Source organism: Pan paniscus, chromosome 2 (assembly GCF_029289425.2).
Source record: "Pan paniscus chromosome 2, NHGRI_mPanPan1-v2.0_pri, whole genome shotgun sequence".
Lineage (NCBI taxonomy): Eukaryota > Metazoa > Chordata > Mammalia > Primates > Hominidae > Pan > Pan paniscus.
The window spans coordinates 42,120,607-42,138,617 of NC_085926.1; the positions used below are offsets into that span (position 1 = coordinate 42,120,607).

Genomic DNA, 18,011 nt, shown 5'->3' on the forward strand with positions numbered 1-18,011 from the left:
TATTAAGGGGATTAAAAAAAGAAAAAGAATGAAATGTAAACAGTTTTATAATGTAACTGTTTTTATTATCACTGGCTATAGTAAAATAGAGATAATGTCCTCTCTGACATAGGAGCTGAGGACTAGAGACTTGGCAAGAAAGCCAAAGCTAGCCTGGAACCCAAGTTTTTGGAGCTTTGTGGTGCTCTTGTTTATTTAATTTTAATTTTGTTTTATTTATTTCTTTTTTTTTGAGATGGAGTCTTGCTATGTCATCCAGGCTGGAGTGCAGTGGCACGATCTGAGCTCACTGCAATGTCTGCCTCCCAAGTTCAAGCGATTCTCCTGCCTCAACCTCCTGAGTAGTTAGGATTACAGGTGTCCATCACCATGCCTGGCTAATTTTTGTGTTTTTAGTAGAGATGGAGTTTCATCATGTTGGCCAGGCTGGTCTCGAACTCCTGATCTCAGGTGGTCTGCTTGCCTTGGCCTCCCAAAGTGCTGGGATTACAGGCGTGAACCACTGCACCCAGCCTTATTTATTTATTTATTTATTTAGAGGCAAGGTCTTCTTCTTGTCACCCAGGCGGGAGTGCAGTGGCATGATCACGACTCATTGCAGCCTTGACCTCCTGGGCTCAAGTGATCTTCCTGCCTCATTTTTAATTTTTTTGTAGAGATGGGGTCTCACTATGTTGCCCAAGCTGGTCTTGAACTCCTAGGCTCAAGTAATCCTCCTGTCTCAGCCTCTCAAAGTGCTGGGATTACAGGTGTGAGCCTCTTTGCCCAGCCTTATTTATTTATTTAAATTGTATGAGCAAGGTCTTTGGGGACATGACTCTCAGTCGTGCCAACCCTGCTCTCTAGGAGCAGAGAAGTGAAATGTGAGTGAGGAACATTGAGCATCAATGGGACAGGTGAAGTGGAGAGAAAGATGCTCATACCTGAAGGAGATGGGGAGCAGTGCTGAACCAGACCTTGAAAGATAGGAGGATTTGGGCTAGGGAGGTGGGGACGTTGAGGGTATAGCAGAGGAAAAACTTTATGCCTCTACCCTGCTTGATTCAGTAGCTAGGTGCCCTGAGAAACAAACTGATAAAAAACATTAACAAGAGAAAAATCAGTTTTAATTAGATAAGTAGGCACTGGCAATCACAAAGAAATAAGAGTCAAAGAGGCAAGTAGAATTTGGTGGGTTCTGTGTCATCCCAAAGGGCAACAAAGTATGGAGAAAAGGTGAGACAAAGGAAAACGGGTTTGGGATTCCTGCTGGGGAGTAAGTTATGGGAAGGCAACTTGGAAACGTGGGATACTCAAGACATGTTTAATAAGATGTGCAGATTCAAGTGGGTGCCTCGTCCATAGATAAGAGATTGTACAGGAGACGGAGACACCCTTCCAAATGTAAATTTCTTTACAAAAGGAAAATTTATGCTCCGTTTTTAGAGCTTTTCTGGCATCTGCTGTTCTTCAGTTGCTTCTTCTCAAAATAATCCTTATGTCAAAGAGGCATATTTTGTTTGTGGGGGTGGGAGTCTGGTCCCCTTCATAGGTGAGCTAAGGCAGTAGCATTATGTGGGCAGAAGTTAGCAGCTTGTTTTGTCTGTTTGAGGTGTGGTGGGAAGCCAGGCTGGAAGCAGAGGCTGCAGGGGAGATGCAGGATGTGGAAGCCAAGATAATATAGAGCTCCCATCTTGAAAATAAGGGGCACCCTTTAGATCAGTGCTATCCAGTGAAGCTTTTTGTAATGCAGTAAATGTTCTATTCTCTGCTGTCAAATACGGTAGCCACTGGTCACATATGGCTGTGGAGCACTTGAGATATGGCTAGTGTGACTGGTTTTTAAACTTTATTTAATTTTAATCCATTTAAATGTAAACATGAATAGTCCCAGTGGCTTGTGGCCACTCTTTGGACAACACAGGGTAGAGCTTTGGGAAGATGACTTCTATGGAGTATGTCAAGTAGATGTGAGCGGGAGACAGAGAATGATGTGCCTCCGCCCTGCAAGAGGTGATTGACCCTCCTCTCCACTGGTCTTCCTGTCCAGTGTTCCTGGAGATGGATCAGGAACTCACTCTCTGCTTCCCTGCTGTGGGTCCCAGTGTCTAGTCTATGCGTTTGATACGGCACTCGCATCTGTTACTTAACTGCCTTTCACACCTCCAGCTCCAGGCTCCATGTCCAGCCTGGCCCAGCCCTCTCCATCCCTCGGTTGGCACAGGGATTCCCAGGCTTTCTTGCCGGTCTTTGGGGGTTGTGTTTTGCTTTGACTTTTGGAGAAACTACACTCTCAGGGAAGATGCCCTTTGGCCCATCTCTGCCTTTAACCGTGAAGTGAAGGCAGATGTGCATGAGTTTTCAGAATTCTCTCACACCCTTGCAGCAGGAGGGGAGGAAAGAAGAGATTGGGAGAGGGATATCGTGAAGAGTGTCTAAACCCAGAGAAATGGGGTGACATGAAGGGTCTAGGGTGGTCCCGTGTTCAAAATTTCGTACACAGCAGCCAGCCTGAAGGGGCTCCCACTGGCCTAACATGGGGCAATCTGAACATCAAAATAAATAATAGTAGTCAAGGATTATGACTTATAGAATAAAGGAAGAATCCATGAGTCTATACTGATAAAAATAAATGAATGACTAAATAATGGGAGGGAAGAAAAAGTTATTACTAACAATAGAAAGCCAACTAATAAGTGTTGGAATGATGGAATTAGAAATTAGAAATTCACCACTTTCCCATCCATCCACATAAATGACTAAGACAAGACTTATTAAAACTGGTGGTCTCAAAGTATATCACCATGAAATATATCACCATGAAACACTGTTGAATAACAAAGGGAAAAATAATAGCTTCACAGTGAGGAAACCAAATGATCAAAGTAAACATTGGGCTTTAAAAACTGGAGCTTTAAAAATTACCGATGGGGGCCGGGTGCTGTGGCTCATGCCCGTTCATAATCCCAACACTTTGGGCGGCCGAGGTGAGTGGATCACTTGAGGTCAGAAGTTTGAGACCAGCTTGACTAACATGGTGAAACCCCATCTTTACTAAAAATACAAAATTAGCCAGGCGTGGTGGCGGGCGCCTGTAATCCAGTTACTTGGGAGGCTGAGGCAGGAGAATAGCTTGAACCCAGGAGGCGGAGGTTGCAGCAAGCAGAGATCGCACCACTGCACTCCAGCCTGGGAGAGAGAGTGAGACTCTGTCTGGAAAAAAAAAAAAAATTACTGATGGGACCAGGCATGGTGGCTCACACCTGTAATCCCAGCACTTTGGGAGGCTGAAGTGGGTGGATTGCTTGAGCCCAGGAGTTTGAGACCAGCCTGGACAACATAGTGAGACCCTGTCTCTACAAAAAATAAAAAAATTAGTGAGGCATGGTGGCATGTGCCTGTGGTGCCAACTACTTAGGAGGCTGAGGCGGGAAGATCGCTTGAGCCTAGAGGTCGAGGCTGCAGTGAGCCATGATCATACTACTGTAGTCCAGCCTGGGCAACAGAATGAGACCCTGTCTCAAAAAAAAAAAAAAAAAAGGTTAACATTGGCAGTAGTGGGACCGCTCCACAGCAGACGCCTCCTGAGAAGATGCACTGTAGAGAAAGTAACACCACTTCTGTGTTTTCTTGCCGAAAGTTCATAAACAGAATCTAATCATAAGAAAACACCAGGAATACCCAAAGTGAGGGACCTTCTACAAAATAGTTGGCCTGTATTGTTCAAAAAATCTGTCTTGAAATATGAAGACTCAGAAATTGTTCCAGATTAAAGAAGACTCAAGAGATCTGGCCGTTGAATAAAACACATGATCTTGGATTTCTTTTGCCATAAAGGATGTTATTGGGACAACTGAAGGGAATCTCAGTAAGATCTATGGGTTACAAAATAGTAGTGTTTCAGTGTCGAGAAAGAGAAAGTAAATGTAGTAAATGTTACCATTTGGGGAATCTTTTTGTACTATCCAGGAGTTTTCTGTCCTATTCTTGTAACTTTTCTGTAAATCTGAATTGTGTATCCCCTGAAAACAAAATATTCATTGTTCATTTCTGATGGAGGCATACCAGCATTCACTGTAGTGTTCTTTATTCTGTATATTTTAAATATTTTTATAATTAAAGGTTGGGGAAAAGTAATAAAGTCATGTTCTAAATATTGTGTAATATATAGAGTCTTGGACATCATTTAGAATATCTAAGTCTCTGTATATTTCATAATAGGGATACTCTAGATTTGAATTAAAAGATGAGTATAAATGAATTTATTATGAGTAAAGTCACTTGATAGTATTTTTGAATTGGTGAAATTAGCTTTTGTTTTCCTTTATATACACTGTGGCCGGCACAATATCCTACTCATCTTATCGTCAATCTGATACTTGCTGAATGAATCATGCACAAGGTGGAGGTTCTTCCTCTCTCCCGCCTTCTCAGGGGTTCAGAATAACCATTTGTGTCATTCACAACACTTTATAGATGTGCCCACTGTCATCTGAATTGAATTAGTCTAATCCGATAAAGCTTATTAATATTAAATAAGTATTTTTTTAGTGTGTTTATATTTAAAGCTTATGCAGTATTTCAAAATGGAATTTTGAACTCCCTGCCTGAATTTCTACACCTTTTTTTTTTTTTTTTTTTGGCTAAGAACACATCTTTAACATGGTAAAATACAGCTCTAATTTTCAAGTTCTAAAAAATTAACCAGAGGGCTGGGCGTGGTGGTTCACGCCTGTAATCCCAGCACTTTGGGAGGCTGAGGCATGCAGATCACAAGGTCAGGAGATTGAGACCATCCTGGTGAACACGGTGAAACCCCGTCTCCACAAAAAATACAAAAAAAAAAAAAAAAAAAAAAAAATTAGCCAGGTGTGGTGGCAGGTACCTATAGTCCCAGCTAATCGGGAGACTGAGGCAGGAGAATGGTGTGAACCCGGGAGGCGGAGCTTGCAGTGAGCCGAGATCGTGCCACTGCACTCCAGCCTGGGCGACAAAGCAAGACTCTGTCTCAAAAATAATAATAATAATAATAATAATAATAATTATTATTATTATTAGAGGATGCATATGTCCTTAGACTTTTAAATAAAATCTTTATTATCTCTGGTTTTCTATTTAGAGGCACTTGTATATGATCTCATATTAGTCTTTATGGAGGTAGTAATTCAATTTAGCTGACATTTTTAGCCACCTGAGCAGAATTCTCGGCCCTAAGGATTCAAAGATGAATGAGATACAGTTCCCGAAGTTGTGCAGAAAATTGTTTTATGAAGACCTTGCCTCTGCTAAAATCTCTCTTGGCTACCTGGGGGAGGCAGCTTGTTCAGGAGGTTGGAATGAGTGTCCTGGTGTAGCTGTTAGGAGCAGGAGACCTGCACAGTGTAGCTGGGAGATGGCTGAAGCACAGAGATTACAGAATGAGCTGTGATTCTCCGAGATGCTAGCACCTGGGGCTGCCTTTCACTGGGTTTGATGGAAGAACCTGCCGTTCTCACTGTTGCAGGCAAAATCAAATGGTATAGAGGAATTGATATCAAGGTATGCAATTAAACGGTGGCTTCTTTCTGCAGGCAACTTTGCAAGCTATTAGGCTTTAGATTTTTTTCTTACCTTGTTCTAGCAATTAGAGAGATCTTTATAAATTTGGCTGTGGAAACACAGATTTAGGGTAAGAGCAGGATTTTATGAAATGTAGATTGATAAAGAGAAAATGGAGGTTATTATCAAAGAAGGACTGGGATGAATTAAGTTTAAGGAGGTAATGGTCACTGCATTTTTTTCCCTTTTGCTAGAAATCAGAATGATCCCTTCCTTCCTCTGCTCAGCGCTGTCAGGCAGTTGTCACAGTCAGATTTGTCTCCACATCTTAAGCCCGCCCACAGGAAGTCTCTCATCTGGGGGTGTTGGGCAGTGCTTCAGCAGGACAGTTCCTCCGCCAGCGCCCCACCTTTAAACAGGTGTGCCTGCTCAAGGCTTAGTTGATGTTGCCCCATGCAGTTGCTGTGAGACTTCTAGGAAGCTACCACTCCTCATTGCTGCTGGGGGAGGAAAGGTGGAGAGGGTCTAGGAGGCCGAGAGCTTGCTGAGATCCTGTACCTGCCTGTAGGGCTTTCCTCTGAATCTCCTGCGCCTGGCAGGGCATTCCCACCCCGCCAAGTGCTCCACCCCGCCCCGCCCCTCCTCCAGGCTCATAGGAGCCACCCCCTTCCGGGTCCTGCCCGGGTGATGCTGGGCCAGGAGCTTTGTGTACACCCCTCCACTTCAGCTGAGCCAGGGCATGTCTGCGGCCCAGGCCAGGGCGCAGCGTGTGCCCTGGGGGCCCGGGCCTGCATGGCTCCTCTGGGTAGGGGGTCGGGGGCACCCCCAAGGATGGTCCCTTAGGGTGATGTTTTGGCTTTGGGGTGACTTCAGCAATGTCCCTGCGAGACAAGGGCGGGGAAGAAGAATGTTTTGAATACGACTGCCAGGATGAAGAGAGGAAGCCAACCCACAGGCAGCATGACACCCAGGACCTCTTGGAAGAGGGTAAATTCTGTACTTGGCTCAGATTTGATCCTTTCCTTGTTAGTATCTAAATAGGCTTGAATGTTTTGCTGATTTCATAGCACTGTTTTTTTTTTAAGTTGAGGTATGAGTTAGAGATCTTATGCAAATGGCTTAAAGGTGTCCTTGTAAGAGCCCCCACCCCCTCACCCAGAGAACAGCATTTCCAGCTCCTCAGGAAGTCCCTTGGTCCCTTTCTAGTTTACATCTACCTTCCCAGAAACAATTATTATGACTTCTGTCACCTTGGATTTGTTTTGCCACTTCCCGATCTTTGTAATGGAATCAAACAGGGTGTATTCCTTTGTGTCTGGCTTTTGTTGCTTAACTGAGGTCTTTGAAATTCATCCTTGTTGTTGCTAATATCACTAATTTTTTTTTGTGCATGGCATTCCAGCATTCTGTTTTAAGAGATTCAGTTGTTATCTTGTGACTGGTTGGGTTTTGATAAGTTAATGGACAAGAGACCAGTCTTATTAAATGAAGCATGTTTTTGTTCTGGCAGTGTTTATTTTTAAAAAAATTATTAATCACTTATCTGAAATAAGGATTTCTTAAATCTTAGAAATATTTCAAAATGAATAGCCCAAGGCTGACATTGAAATCTGGGAGCCCACTGCCGGCTCTCTTAAAGAGATGCTCCTTTGCAGGGAAAAGGGAGCATGTTAGGTAAAGATAGGCCCGGATGCTGATATGAGCTTTCTAGTTGGCCTTCCAGGGCTTTCACCCACAGCCCAGAGAAAGGAGCTTTGGGGGCTGATCAGGATGTTTAAACAATGACTAATGTTCTTTAGGTCCCTTGAGTAAAAACAATCAGAATATGTTTCAAACTTCTGCTTTAGGGTGGTCTATTTTCCTGTCTCGGGATAACTTTTTTCTTTTTTCTTTTTTTTGGGACGGAGTCTCACTCTGTTGCCCAGGCTGCAGTGCAGCAGTGTTATCTTGGCACACGGCAGCCTTGACCTTCCGGGCTCAAGCAATCCTCCCACCTCAGCCTCCCTAGTAGTGTGTAGCAGGACCCACAGGCACACACCAACTTGCCCAGCTAATTTTTAAAATTTTTTGGTAGAGACAGGATCTCACTAAGTTGCCCAGGCTGGAACTTTTGTTTTCAACATTATTTATAATCAGCCATATACTGAAAGTATTTTTCTTTTGAAGTTACTGTTCTAAAAATATGGTTAACACTTCCCCTCCAGGACAGCTGCAAATATTTTATTGCAGGAAGGGAAGAAACTGGGAGAAGCCAGGAGAAGGTGAGGGACCCAATGCTGAGGCCTGCATTCTGGCTGGTGCCCTTCTGGCCTTGTCTTGAAGGAGATGGGGGAGGGGAGAGGAGTGACGGGATTGAGGATTTGTTAGGTCCCTGGAAGGGATCAGGAGAAAGGTGTCCATCTGCCCTTGTAGAACTAGGGCTCCCCCAGATTTAGCTGGATTAGCTTCCTGCCCCTTTAATCTCTGCTGCCTCAAGTGCAGCCAGTGCCCTCATCACATGTGAGCTTGCTAGAAATGCAGAACCTTAGGCCCCAGCCCAGACCCACTGAGTCAGCATCTGCCTTGTAACAAGATGTCCAGATGATGGGCACGCATGTTAAAGTATGAGATGAGCTGCTGCCTTAAAGCCTAGCAAGATTTTAAAAATACCAGTCATTGAACTGTATGATTCTAGATTAAAGGCTATAAAATATTCTGGAGCAGTATCATATATCCTAGTCAAGAGAGGAAAAAAATTTGTGTTGTGCCCATTTTAATGTATATAATGTATATAAATATGTGATGATATATAAACATATAAATATATATTATATATAAATATATGACGAGAGAGAGACTCTCTCTTTCTCTCTCTCATCATGTATTTTGTCAACTAAGTGAAATAACAGGCACTAGAACTTAGAGAAATCACAGTTTATTCTGATCCAGGCTTGAGGACTTGAGCCCAGGAACACAGGCTCAGTATAGACCGAGGATGTGTCCTGAAGTAGATGGCTTGAGACACAGTAGATAATGCATTTTCTAATAGGGGGATACGTGTGACACAGAAGGTAGGGGAAGAGGATAGTGAAGCAACAGTTCCTTTCCTGTAATTCTGTTTGGTGCTCAGCGATGCTGTACATAAGGTAAATATGCAGTTTAGCAGTAGGGAGAAAGTTTAGGTATCTTAGGGGTCTAGTGGAGGGTGACTGATTTTGTCAATCCTGCCTTTTGTTCTACATCTGATAAACAGGTTTCTGACCAGTTCCTGTCAGCAAAATATTTGACAAACTCTGGTTACACAGGCAAGAGGTCAGCTTTAGTTTATAGGCCTAGGTCTTATTACCCTCGTGCTCATCTGCAGCCATCAGGGGCCACTGTTAAATTTTTCGTTAGAAATTTTCTTTTCCTGAAAATTTACGTAGATACATGTATTAAACTTTTTTAAAAAACCAAGAACCAGATGATGATGATAGTGAATGTCATTATGCACTTCCTAAACTTGGCACCATTTTCAGTGATGTTAAATCTCTGCTGCTTCAAGTGCAGCCAGTGCCTTTATGTGGATTCATGCATTGAACCTTTAAAACATTCGAGGTCAAATACGGTTATTATTCCCATTTTATAGATTTATGGGAGGAAATGTAAACAACTTGTCTAAAGTCACACAGTGAGTTAAGTAGTCCCAGCCTATTTAGAATGGCTGTAGAACTCTCTGCTCTTAACTATGATGCTAGCAGTTCTCAAAGTGGGGTCCCTGACCAGCAGCATCAGGATCACCTAGGAACTTGTTAGAAATATACCTTCTTGGAGGCCAGGCATGGTGGCTCACACCTGTAATCCCAGCACTTTGGGAGGCTGAGGCGGGTGGATCATGAGGTCAGGAGTTCAAGACAAGCCTGGCCAAGATGGTGAACCCCTGTCTCTACTAAAAATGCAAAAATTAGCTGGGCATGGTGGCGGGCGCCTGTAGTCCCAGCTACTCGGGAGGCTGAGGCAGGGAATTGCTTGAACCTGGGAGGCGGAGCTTGCAGTGAGCCAAGATCGCGCCACTGCACTCCAGCCTGGGCGGCAGAGCGAGACTCCATCTCAAAGAAAAAAAAAAAAAAGGCATGGACCTTCTTGGGTCCCACTCCAGACCTACTGAATCAGAAACTGGGGTGAGACCAAGCAAGCTGGGTTTTAACACACCCTCTGGGTGATTCCAATGCACATTGTCCTGTGCTAATCCACACCTCATAGATAACAGTGTATCTGCCTTATAATCGGATTCAAGGGAAGAGATTTTGCCTTGTATTTGTCATCTTATGATAGATAATTACTGTCTATTCTCTCCTTCTCTTGTTTGTTTCTATCCAGTTTTCCCTCATACTCCAAGAAATCATTTTTAGCAGTCCTGTAGGTGAGGTGTTAACAGTATTTTTAGGACAGTAACCTCAAAAGAAAAACACTTGCCAACATGCTTCGTTTACTTTGTAAAATGAAACAAACTCACTTTTAAGGTTTGCTCCTGACATGAAAGAAGCAAGGCTGTGGTGCAGATCAGAAAGATAGCAACTTAGAAAGTTTGGTGTCATGGCCAGTTTTGCTGGAAACGTGTATCTCAGAGCAAGCTGGGCAGGACCCCATTTTTCTCTGTCATGATCACACCACCTTTGTCTTGAGTTCACAGGAAGCCAGTCCCATGTGGAGCAGAAATACTCTGTGAGTAGTGAAAATATGTGTGTGGATTTGGATCTAACTGTGTTACCTGGATTTCAAGGTGTTTCTACATTGTCAGCTTGTCTAAAAGAGGTGCTTTTGGTTGAAATCTGTAAGATACAATTAGTATTTCAGTTGCTCTGATAGTTACAGATACAGGATACATTTGTTGTTCTCTCCAGGTCACCTTATAGGATAATAGGCACTTTCTCATGTCACTCATTTAATCTTTAAAACAAACTTTCAGGTAAACATTCTCATTTTGCAAGCAAAGCACCTGAGGCTCAGATAGTTTGCACTTGTGTAGAGTCCCTCAGCTCGAAGCACAGAACTGGGTCTTTGCCCTGCCTTGTGGGGTTCTGTGTTTCACCATGCCCAGGCTCTAAGCTGACAGAGTTCTAGGCCCTTCCCTTGTATTATCTCATTGAATCCTCTTATCCCATGAGGTGGGTGCTCCTGGGAGACCAGGCAGCAGGAGAGGGCTTGGCTCTCACTGTCTTTCCAGGGAGAGGAAATATCCAGGCCCTGGGTCTTCTGGCTCCTGAAAACTTGCACAATGAGAAAGCAAAATTGATCTCAGGTGCTTAGTGACATATTTAGAGGAGGGCTCTTCTGCTTTTCGCAATCCCTCTCCTCACTATGAGATTAAGAGGGCTGAACTGCATGAATGAAATAGTGGGTCCCGCCCTGTCTCAGTGCCTGGGCAGCTGCATGAGGAAAACACTGGTGAAAAGAGAAGTTTCATGGTCACTTCCTTGTGGCCTATTACCTGGCAAATTTCCAGTGTTCTTTTTCTTTTTTCTTTTTCTTAAATGAAATGCATCAAGAAGCCTGACTTTGTAATTTCTTCTCATCAGGTTACTTCCAAACCTATTACCCATTTGCAAAGTGAATCACTAAATTTCTGGCAAATGGTATTCAGGATTGCTCAGGAGAAGGCATGATTTGGATAGAGATGCACAATGGTCTGGAGTTTGCTGAGTGTTCTCATGACCAGGTTTAGGTTCCCCGAGAACACGGGCTGCAGGAGAGAGAATGCATTCCACTTTCCTTAGGGGTGGCTGCTAAGAGTATGTGAGTGGGCAGAGTCAGTCTTCTGCACAAAGGGCAGTTTTGAGGTGTTGAACACTAACCAGACATGATCATCTGGAAAAATGGGTGAAAAAAATGCCAGTCAGTGGTGGGAACCCAGAGCCTTCTGTGTCTATGTCCAGTGGCTGCACCTGCTGGCTGTTCAAATTCTCCATCTGGTTCCCAGGCGAAGCTGGAGATTCAGCACAGATGGAGCACATTTCTCCAGCTTGGGAGAGCATTCCTGGGCTGCAGAGAAAGGACTGGGCCCTGTGGGGGAATAACTGGATCCAGGAGTGCTGTGTCTTGGAGGTGGTTGTGGTGCGTCAGGCTTTTGTGGGCTGTGGAGTTGGGAATGTCAGCCCCAGAGAAGGGGCCTGAGTCCTGGGCCTTTGTTAATGTAGTGTCATCGGCAGCACTCGAGGGTGCCGTGCACAACTTTCCCGATGGGTCAGTGTCGAAGGAGGAACTGACCTGGCGCATCAGTACCTACCGCAGCACTGTTACAAAGGTCTCTTGGTTCATGGTTTTCATTGTCCTTGTCTCCTCTTGGGATTTGGTCCTCAGTATCCATGGCTACCCCACGCAGGCCTCCTGTGGGGTCAGTCTCTCTGGGTGGTTCTCCTAATAGTGGGGTACCAGCATCACCCCAAGGCTGGCCATGGACAAAGAGCCTACTCTCTGTATTTTGGGGTCCTTTTGCCACTCTGCCCATTTCTGGGGCCTGTCCCGTGTCCCTCTGCCATCCCCAGCTTTCTTGTATCATCTGAGCTGCCTAGCAGTGTCTCTCACCTGACACCTTTCCTGCTTGCTCCTCTGTGTTATGCCAGTTTATGCATGTGCCCTACCTTCTCAACTAGGTCAGGAATTCCTCGAGGGTACGATTCATTTATTTACTCAGCAGACATTGAGAGCTCCAACTTAGGAGTTAGACAGATCAGGCCCTTCCATAATAGCTCTGTGACCTTGGGCAGTTTCTTTCTGTCTAAAATGGGACAGTAGTAATACTTTCCTCATAGGATGGATGTAAACGTTAAAGGAGGTGACATACAGACAACTCTTAACAGAGTGCCAGGCTCATGGTGAGGGTGCCAGAGTGAACCATGTGTTTATTGCCTTATTAAATGTCTTGGTGATAAATGGCCACTATAGATCAACACTAGGTGTTCCAGTCTGGGGCGGGGTGGCTGATTACAGCATCTAGCAAACCTGCTCCAAGTCCATGGTTGTGTCTCTCTCGACCTTGGACGAGCCACTGGCTTTTCTGTCTGGTTTGTTAAATGAGGCTCATATGTATGTTGTGGGCTTCTTCTGAGTTTTAAGTGAAATAATACTTGTAAAATGCCTAGGAAAGCAGTTGGCACATTGTAGATACCCAGTAGTAGTATACTCATTTCATTTATTCTTCTCTGCTTCTTAAATAACTTGTATTGGTGTCCTGCTCTTAGCCTGCAAGGCAAGGGAAAGTGAGCCAGTAGAATAGTCACACTACAACTTCATTAATAGTGATACTGATAAGCAATAAAAGGAAGCCATAGCTGTGCTGTTTTGGCCTCTGTCCTTGGCAAGTGGCACCATGCTCCTGCCTCCTAGTGCAGAGACTAGGCACCACACAGACATGGGTAATGGCTGTACAGACCATTGTTCATACGGCTCTGGGTCGGTCTCTGCCCCCACTACTGTTCCGGCCACAAGGCTGCCTGCAAAAACAAAGTGACACAAAGAACAAGGAGATGGGGAGTTGCTAAGACAGATGCATTAAAAGGATGGCATCAATTAAGTGGCTGTAGTCCTAGGCCAGAAGCAAATGGGCAGACTGCTACTGCTCCTCCCAAGTAAGAGGCGCTGGCTTATCATGCCCCCTCAGGCCTGTCTGGCGTTCAGATGACTTGTGGCCGGGATAGACTCACCAGGACTCATGCTCATCTTGAGGGCATGCACTGTGCACCCGGGCTTTGTTTTTACCCCTCTCTGGGGTGTCAGTTAGAAATGAGCTCTTCTTTGCAAGTAGAACAGAGTTTTGTTTTGCTTTTTGAGTGTCAACTGTGTCTGGCCCAAAATGAGAAAGACTCAGCTGCCTTCATGTGACCTAAACAGCCCAGGTGGGAAGGGACATTTGTAAGCATTTGCTGGGTTTGTTCTGCCTGCCCTGCTGTAACCATTTTTGACACGAGGACACTGAGATAAGAATAAAAAGAAATTGTTCTTTCTTTTTATTGTAATTGCTGAGAAATGAGCATTGTTTTTTATTACCAAGTACTGTGGGCCCTCACCCTGTTCCAGTGGCCACTTCAAAGTCTTCATCAAAATAGCTACATTTTGTTTTGTTTTTAAAACCAAGTAATGGGCCAGGCATGGTGGCTCACACCTGTAATCCCAGCACTTTGGGAGGCTGAGGCGGGTGGATCACGAGGTCAGGAGATCGAGACCATCCTGGCTAACATGGTGAAACCCTGTCTCTACTAAAAATACAAAAAATTAGCTGGGCGTGGTGGTGGGCACCTGTGGTCTCAGCTACTCGGGAGGCTGAGGCAGGAGAATGGCATGAACCCGTGAGGCAGAGCTTACAGTGAGCTGAGATCACGCCACTGCACTCCAGCCTGGGCGTCACAGCGACACTCCATCTCAAAAACAACAGCAACAACAACAAAAAAACCAAGTAATGTGTGTCTTAGGGCTTAGTAGTTAATTCACTAGGACTATTTGGTCAAGTCTAAATTACTGAGGGTCAACAGGCAAGTGAGAGACTTGGCCAAGCCTTCAAGGAGGTGGCTATAACTTGGGAGAAGATAGAAGAGGTTTATGCCTAGGAAAAGAGTTCAAAGTCAAATTCTTCTCAGTTATGGCTGTATCATGAAATTATTTCTGCGATCTGACTAAATTTTATTTAATAACAATTTTCTAATTTTAAAATAGTCTAGTCTAAGTGGGGCAGATTAGTACCTTTATGTGCTGTTTATCAGTGCTAGTTTCTTAGTGGGTGATTTGCCATTTCTAAACAATTTTGCTATGTGATAACATCATTGTGGACCCAAGGAAGTCCAAGTCAAGGGTTGAGACAATACAATAATGTTTTTACATTGTCATGTAACAGGGAAGTGGCTGGAATATGGCATGGTTCGGGGATGCTTGCTTGAGTGTTATTTATTTGGTAACTTAAATATCACCCATTTTAACTAGACAATTCAAAGATTTTCGTTAAATTCACTGAGTTGTGCAACCATCACCATAATTCAGTTTTAGAACTTTGCATCCCCCCAGCAAAGATCCTTTGTGCTTGTTTACAGTTAGCTCCCATTTCCCACTTCTGATCCTAGGCAACCACTAATCTGCTTTCTTTTTTTTGAGACAGAGTCTTCACTCTGTTACCTAGGCTGGAGTGCAGTGGCACAATCTTGGCTCACTGCAACCTCCACCTCCTGGGCTCACCCACCTCAGCCTCCTGGGTAGCTAGGACTATAGGCATGCCACCACATCTGGCTAATGTTTTTATTTTTTGTAGAGATGGGGTTTTGCTGTATTGTCCAGGCTGGTCTCAAACTCCTGGGCTCAAGTGATCTACTTTTTAAAAATTGTTGTTATTTTTTGAGATGGAGTCTCACTCTGTCACCCAGGCTGGAGTGCAGTGGCAGGATCTCAGCTCACTGCAACCTGTGCCTCCCAGGTTCAAGCGATTCTCCTGCGTCAGCCTCCCAAGTAGCTGCGATTAAAGGCATGTGCCACCATGCCCGGCTAATTTTTGTATTTTTAGTAGAGATGAGGTTTCACCATGTTGGCCACGCTGGTCTTGAACTCCTGACGTCAGGTGATCTACCCACCTTGGCCTCCCAAAGTGCTGGGATTACAGGCATGAGCCATGGTGCCCAGCAAAGTGATCTATTTTCTTTCTTTCTTTTTTAAAGTGATCTATCTATCTCTATAATCTTCCTTTTCTTATACATTATATGAATGGAATCATACAATATGTGGTATTTTTGTGTGTTTTTTTTCTCTGAGCATAAGGATTTTGGGGTTCATGCTATAGCATGCATGAACTTCATTCCTTTTTATGACTCAATATTCCATTGTATGGACATACCTACTGTGTTTATTCATTCACCAGTTGATGGACTTTTTTGGCTATAATGAATGATGCTGCTATGAATGCTTATATACATATGTTTATGTTTGTGTGTGCATATATGGTTCCATTTATCTTGAGTAGATACTTAGGAGACTTTAAAAAGTCTTCGTGACCTTAGGCAATTCACCTGACTTCTCAGAGCCTCAGTTTCCCTGTCATATAAAATGTGGCGATACAGCTACTAGGGAGGCTGAGGCAGGAGAATCGCTTGAACCTGGGAGGCAGAGGTTGCAGTGAGCTGAGATCGCGCCGTTGCACTCCAGCCTGAGCAACAAGAGCAAAACTCCATCTCAAAAAAAAAAAAAAAAAGTGGAGATAAAAGTATAAGTTACTCTCAGCACTGTATCTGGCAGAGATAAGTGGGCATTGCTGCTGTAAGCTGAGTCACAACAGCCATTTGAAGATGTTCCCCTGATCAAAAGTGCTTTGCCAAATCAGCCTGGTCTAGGTGTCTGGGCAGACTGTAAAAACTACAGATTTTACAAAAGTGGGCAGAAGAGCTGACACTTGGATAGGGTGTCAGCTACAGGGAGGCACCTTCTTTTTGGCCTGTGGGAAGAGCAGGAAATATCCAGATGGAGAAGTGAGAGAAAGACAGTCCATACGAGAAGGAAATGGCAGGCACACAAGTGCGAGGCCAGACATCTGAGAGTGGCGTCACTGGGTGTGGAGGAGCTATGGTGAAGAGTAAGAGTGAGCTTGGGTGGCAGAGGAGGAGGCGGGAGGGTTGGGCTGGGCCAGGTAGGGATGGTCCCTGTATGTCCTGTGTGTTGAGGCTGCTACTTGTAGGAAGTAGAAGAGCTGGGGAAGATTATTAAGCAGAGCAGGGACTAATTAAGTTCAAAAGCTACAAGCTTTTAACAAACCTTTAAAGGACATCTATTTTGTAATGCCTGGAAACTTGGATGACTGGTGACTCATTTAGAATTTTATGGAAAGCTTTTTAGTTCCCAGGTTCTGGGACCCCAGGTTGGCTCCCAGGTTCTGAACCTCTGACCCCTGCCCCTGTGAACAGTGCAGACAGTAAGTGCTTATTAAGTTTACTTCCTGGGGCATCAGGGGCCAGATGTAGTATTGCTTTTTCATCCTGACAACTGCTGCTGCTATCAAAAGCGAGAGGTAATCAACTGGTTTGTGGACCATTCTTTTCTTTGGCACCTAAGTACCAGCTCTGTTTCAACTGGGTATATCAGAATTGCTAGGGGTACGCGTCTACTTTGAATGTTTATTCAATCCCTTTGCAGTTTTTATAATGAAAATTATAGAAAATTGACTTTTAAAAACACTGATGCTAAGGTGTAGAAGATAGGAGGAAAAATTATTGAGGGGAGGGTGGAGCTCAGTTTCTTGATAAAACTTTGGGAAACACTGTTTTAATTAAAGAAATGACCTATATGTAAGGCAGAATGCAAACAGCCCCAAATGCAAATATATCAGGCAGTCTTGAATATCTTTTTTTTTTCTTTTTTTTTGAGACAGAGTCTCGCTCTGTCGCCCAGGCTGGAGTGCAGTGGCATGATCTTGGCTTACTGCAAGCTCTGCCTCCTGGGTTCACACCATTCTCCTGCCTCAGCCTCCCCTGTAGCTGGGACTACAGGTGCCTGCCACCACACCCTGCTAATTTTTTTTTTTTGTATTTTTAGTAGAGACGGGATTTCACCGTGGTCTTGATCTCCTGACCTCATGATCCGCCTGCCTCGGCCTCCCAAAGTGCTGGGATTACAGGCGTGAGCCACCGCGCCTGGCCCTGAATATCTTTTCTACTCGTTGCTACTTGGTATTTGAGTTATAAGTGTCTTCTTGAGGGTTTGGGAGGTTTTTCTTTTTATATGTACACACATATGTACATGTGTGTGTAAAATATTCATTTATTCATGCCAGAGATATGTAGAGCTGACATCAATGGGAGGAATGTTACCAGAATTAGGTTAAGTAGTGATGAGAGTTATTCGTTCTAACAACGTTATGAGAATCTTTTCCTCCGAAATACATGAATGGGAAGTGAGGTTTTCTAACTATATTTTCTTAAAGAAGACTGATAAGACCAAAATGTCAAGAAAGCTTTTATCAAGCTTGTTAATTTGACACACACCACAGAGACACAGGGTCCCTTGGGGAGGGCAGGTTGCTGTGATGGAACTGTAGAGATTCTCCCCACCCACCCCTCGGGTTAGGCCTCTAGGTTCTGCCTTCTGCCTGGGTCTTAGATCTTTTGCTCCAGCCCCACCACTCCCTGAGCTCTGCTCCTTCCCACTTCTCCTGGCTCATTTGGAAGCCCTGGACAGTGTCAAGATAGAAACCCCAATGCCACACCACCTTTGTTTTCTTCCCAGGGGGTTTTCCTCGGGGTCTTCAATTCCACTCACTCCTGAGCTTCCCACTGGCCAGGTCTCCTTGGCATCAGGCAGGGGCATGTTTCTGTTCTCTTCTGGGCCTGCACACCGTATTTTTGGGGTTTTTTGGCTGGCATCTCCTGGATGCTGGAAGATGGGTGCCAACATTTATTCTTAAAATCGTTTTGAGCATGGTTTAATTTAGCATAAAGGCTGCTTTACTTGTTTTCAGACTAAGGCACTCCATGGAGTTCACTCCACCTCCATCCCCCCTCTCTGTCACCATT

General features: G+C 44.3%; 1 protein-coding gene across 11 annotated transcripts in view; it reads left to right on the forward strand.

Moving 5' to 3' along the window:
* The window catches only part of TRAK1 (trafficking kinesin protein 1), a 137,556-nt gene that overhangs the window by 65,232 nt on the left and 54,313 nt on the right, over positions 1–18,011 (forward strand). For 3 of the 11 annotated variants that reach the window (XM_008951488.6, XM_055109718.2, XM_055109721.2), the window contains exon 1: positions 5,129–6,504. The exons of the other annotated variants lie outside the window; for them this stretch is intronic. In XM_008951488.6, the coding sequence (XP_008949736.1) occupies positions 6,393–6,504 (112 nt within the window). In that variant the 5' untranslated portion in view covers positions 5,129–6,392. Of the gene's footprint in view, positions 1–5,128; positions 6,505–18,011 lie in introns of those variants that run through there. 11 annotated transcript variants of the gene reach the window in all.